The sequence below is a fragment of the Apis dorsata genome, unplaced genomic scaffold (assembly GCF_000469605.1).
Source record: "Apis dorsata unplaced genomic scaffold, Apis dorsata 1.3 scaffold_1130, whole genome shotgun sequence".
Classification (NCBI taxonomy): Eukaryota; Metazoa; Arthropoda; class Insecta; order Hymenoptera; family Apidae; genus Apis; species Apis dorsata.
Window position 1 is genome coordinate 14,242 of NW_006264228.1, and position 4,715 is coordinate 18,956.

The window sequence follows — 4,715 nt, forward strand, 5'->3', positions numbered from 1 at the left end:
GTAATAATATCAACAACAACAACAATAACTCTACACTGCCAACACCTAGTCCCCTTAATTCTTCAAGAATGACGACATCTAGTGAAAAAACAGATACTGTTATGGGTACACAGCAAATAGTTTATCAGTTCCTGTATAATAATAATAGTCGGCAACAAACAGAAGCTTGTGAAGATTTACATTGTCCATGGTGCTCATTAGATTGTGGAAAACTTTATTCACTTTTAAAACACTTAAAATTATGCCATTCGCGATTTACATTTACGTATGTGGTAAGTATAAATATATATAATTCTACATAACATAACGACATTATAATGTAATTATGGCTATTTTAATAGCCAATTCCACAAGGTGCTCGCATAGATGTAGCAATAAATGAATGTTATGATGGCTCTTATGCTGGTAGTCCTCATGAATTAATTTCGCAACCATCGAATGTAGCATTTTCAAGAACAGGACCGACAAGACGAACAAGTGTAACAAATATTTTAGTATGTCGTCCAAAAAGAACTAAGCCAAGTCTTTCTGAATTTTTAGAACTCGATGAAAATGAATATGAAAGCCAGAGACCTTATATTACAGGGCATAATAGGTACAAAATTTATTTAAAATAAATATTGTTTATTATATAATAGATTATATGATTTATGAAAATTTTCATAGATTGTATCATCATACTGTTACGTGTTTACCTATATATCCAAAAGAAATGGATATTGATTCTGAAGGAGAAAATGATCCAAAATGGTTACAAACAAAAACAAGGATGATGATTGATGATTTTACAGATGTGAATGAAGGAGAAAAAGAACTTATGAAAATGTGGAATTTACATGTCATGAAATATGGATATGTAGGAGACTGCCAAATACCATTGGCTTGCCAAATGTTTCTAGAAACTAAAGGAAAGGAATTGCTCATGAAAAATTTGTATCGTAATTTTGTTTTACATATGTGTAGTTTGTTTGATTTTGGTCTAATTAGTCCTGTGGTTTTATATCAAACAATACAAAAATTACAAGAAATCATGAAAGAAGGAGGCGAAGATAGTGATATTCGAAAAGTTCTACAAAAGTCGCATGAAGCTCAAGTTGAAAAATGGCTTAATTCAGGCTGTCATGCATCTTTAGATACTAAACAAAATAATACAAATATTAAAGAAAATTTAAACACTGAAGGATTAAATTCTAATGGTATAGAGTGATAAAAATTGACTTTTTCTAGATACCACAATATAAAGTGTTCGCTTCGATTCCGGTGACGAGGTTTTTAGAAAAATTGAAGATGAAATGATAATTGAAAGATGCATCATTTGTAATCTTAAGAAGGAAATATTTTCCTTCATTTGCGGAGTTATGAATAGTAAAAAAATTTGTTTGCAAATTTGTTTCCTCAAGGGAAAATATCTGCCTTTAGGTATTATTTGAACATATAAGAAATATAATTCCTAGTCACCGAATCCTGAGCGTACTAGGTAACATGAAGAACAAGAATACGTAGAAGACGTCTGCCGCTTGTACTTGCTATTACTCTAGTAGGTGTCGGATAAGACTGACTTTATTGGAAAAAAAACCTCTTTTTATACACGAACGGGTAACAGCATTTGACCAATCGATATGGTCAAAATATCGCGCGTTCGACTGAGATGAGTCGCTTTCGTCTCTCGTCTTTTACCCGCATTCGTGCAGGCCACGTCTTGTTCAACTGCTTATTTCTACATTTATTTCTACATATATGTATATACATTTAATTTATTCAATAATATATGTTAAATTTACATATAACTACATTTTGAAGGAAATCAAGGTCATTGGATAAATATTGTATATTCATGAGATAATAGATTATTCTTTTACATGATAAAACAGTTGTACCTCCTATGTAATATTAATTTAAATTATAATCTTATAGATTAATGAATAAATTTAATATCTGAAGTTAATACAAAACTTGGAAAATTAGCACATAATCTCTTAAAATATGGGACCTTGATAAAATTACTTCAGATATTTCTTATAAACTCAATTTAATAAACTGAGGCTGTAAATTATAGGTTTTACCCCAAAGTAAGGAATGAACTGTTATAAAAAAAGTGCCTTTGTAAAGCGAGAAAATCTGAATGTGAGAGTGACTTTCGCCAATATATGACCTTTACATTAAGGATTTGTGCTCATTTATAATGCGTTAAATGTTTGTATGTTTTTTTATTTTTAGTAAAGATTTCTTTGTCGATTGTCATTCTTTCAGATAAACTTATAGATGAAATTTAGTAAGTTACAGTAAGTTTATTCTCTGTGTATATATAATATACACAATTTTACTGCCGATAATCGTTCGAAGAAACAATTACATTCCCGAGATATTTCTATATATAAAATGAAATCTTATTCAATTTTTAAGTATTAATTTCTAGTAATGTTCTCTTCGAACGACTTAGATCACTGTCCATTAATACTTATGCTAGGTTGTAAATAAAAAATACAATAAACATAGAAATATTATAATTTAAAGTGTTCAGTGCTTTTACTTGAAATTATTCAAATTATTAGGTTGTTCGAAAATTAATTGCGATTTTTGATAACATGATGTATATAGCTTTACTTAAAATTAATTTATTTAATCGAAATAAATTCATTAATTCATCAATTTATATAGCTTTTTTGATGAGATACAAATTATCCTATATCTTAAAAAAAACCTTTATACAAGCATTATAAAAAAATTTTTACAAAATATTGAACAAAAAATTATATAAAAATTATATGTTCAGCAGAATTTATTTTATTTTTGCAGAATATGTTTCATATTTTAAAATTCTCTTGTTTTAATATTTTAAATTATAAAAAGTTTTTATGAATGTTTTTTCTTATTATTATATCATTATTTATATTGATGAAATTAATAAAAATTAAATAGAGAAAATCAAAGTATCATTACTAAATTATGTAGTGCAATATTTATATTGATTGTGAATATATTTGAGAATAAATTTCTTGAAAAATTTAAAATATTATATAACAAATATAAAATTAGTTTACAGTTCATAAAATTATAATATGTAAAATTTTAAATATTAGAAATACTAATAAAAAATTGCAATTTATTTCAAGACAACCTAATATATTCTTTTATTTTTTAGAATAATTATATAATGGTAATTATATTATTATAACATTATATTAAAAATTATTTTCCTTCTAAGGGGTAGCTTTTTTGAATAAAATTGTAGTACATGTTTCTATATACACAAATACACACATACGCACAAACAATCATGTAATTTCGGAAAAATATATCTTTTTATGAAATAATAAATTATGCTACATATACTTTTACTATAATTAATGAAAAAATTAATAAGAATATAAAAACTTTATTTTCATTTATAAAATTATTAGTAGTGAAAATTTATAATAACATTCTAAATTTATCCAAGATTTTTACAATTATATGATTAGTTACTTAATACTGTTTAATATTTTTCTTATGTCCGTAAATATGTTATATATGTTATATATTAAATTACATTATTTATTTAACTTGTTTTCTATTTTCATGAGAACCATCTGTTTTATTCTATTATATTTAAAATATTGTGGAAAATCTATTTTAATATATTCAATATGCCAATTAAAATGTTTTGCTTCAATAAATCCTAAAAATTCTTCATACATAGGTGCAGTAGTTTTCATATCAGCTGTAGTAAAAACATATCTTTTCTCTAAAGCAATATAAATAACTTTCGATATATCTGAATTTAAAAGTTCATTTAATGTTTGAACAAATCCTTCAGTTATAGTTTTATCATAAATTACTGTAAGCATAAGATATTATCAAACATATATTATTTTTGTTATAAAAATAAGTTTATAAAGTTATAACTGTAATAAGATATAAAGTTAACTCACCATCTGCAGCTAAAATAACATTTGCTTTATCTAATTTTTTCTTATAAGATGTAAATGATTTTAAATTTAAAAAATCTAATTCTTTAATATAAATTTTAGCTTTAATATAATTTTTGTTTCGTATAAAATTTCTATATATTAATTTCAATATTCCTTTGACATCAATATCTAGAAATTAAAATATTATATAAATATATAATATTTATTTTAAATATAAAAAATAATATATAGTATTACATTATTTCACTACAAATTTCATTACCTGTGCAAATTACTTCTTCTGCTAAAAAACTAGTTACTATACTAGTTAAACCAACTCCAGCACCTAATTCTAAAACTATTTTATCTTTGAATAAACTAGGATTTGATAAAATATAATCAGCTAATAATAATGCACCTCGCCATACTTGTAATCCAACATATTGTAAGTTTGTAGATATATGATGTTCTAAAAATATTAATATAATATAATTTTAATTAATCTTTTATGATATTTTATCATAAATTTATATTAACTTTTTGGTTTTTTCGCTATCATACAAAATTTTTATATATTAATTTATACCTATTAATAATTTTCCTTCTTGTTGTCTATCTAACACTATATCATTATCATTATCATGACTTATAATATTGTTAAGACATTTTGGTTTAATCATGTAGGATGGATATTTAAAAATAAAACTGGATATTGCATCTAGAAAAATATAATTACACACATATATATATATCTTACACTACTACAGAAAAATATATATATGTGTATATATATATATATATATATATATATAAATAATTTTCTAA

The 4,715-nt window shown here is 24.1% G+C and overlaps 2 protein-coding genes across 2 annotated transcripts in view; one reads left to right on the forward strand and one right to left on the reverse strand.

Annotated features, from left to right (window-relative positions):
- The window catches only part of LOC102675527 (polycomb protein suz12-B), a 5,886-nt gene extending 3,373 nt beyond the window's left edge, over positions 1-2,513 (forward strand). The window contains exons 8-10 of the mRNA XM_031514724.1: positions 2-272; positions 342-595; positions 667-2,513. Of these exons, the coding sequence (XP_031370584.1) occupies positions 2-272; positions 342-595; positions 667-1,207 (1,066 nt within the window). The 3' untranslated portion in view covers positions 1,208-2,513. The remainder of the gene's footprint in view (position 1; positions 273-341; positions 596-666) is intronic.
- Positions 2,514-3,111: 598 nt separating this feature from the next.
- Positions 3,112-4,632, reverse strand: LOC102675887 (methyltransferase-like protein 22). Its single transcript, XM_006624807.2, has 4 exons — positions 4,477-4,632; positions 4,174-4,359; positions 3,912-4,079; positions 3,112-3,817 (listed from the first exon to the last, which is right to left on the reverse strand). The coding sequence occupies exons 1-4, from the start codon at positions 4,568-4,570 to the stop codon at positions 3,531-3,533; spliced, it is 735 nt and encodes a 244-aa protein (XP_006624870.1). The 5' UTR covers positions 4,571-4,632; the 3' UTR covers positions 3,112-3,530.
- Positions 4,633-4,715: the final 83 nt, after the last annotated feature.

What these genes read in the sequence shown, in the direction of transcription:
- LOC102675887 (XM_006624807.2), bottom strand. Translation starts at nt 4,570, where the DNA reads ATGATTAAACCAAAATGTCTTAACAATATTATAAGTCATGATAATGAT. An exon ending in AGAAGGAAAATTATTAATAG is followed by an intron (nt 4,360 to 4,476) that starts GTATAAATTAAT and finishes TAATATTTTTAG; the next exon opens with AACATCATATATCTACAAAC. An exon ending in TGTTATTTTAGCTGCAGATG is followed by an intron (nt 3,818 to 3,911) that starts GTGAGTTAACTT and finishes TTATGCTTACAG; the next exon opens with TAATTTATGATAAAACTATA.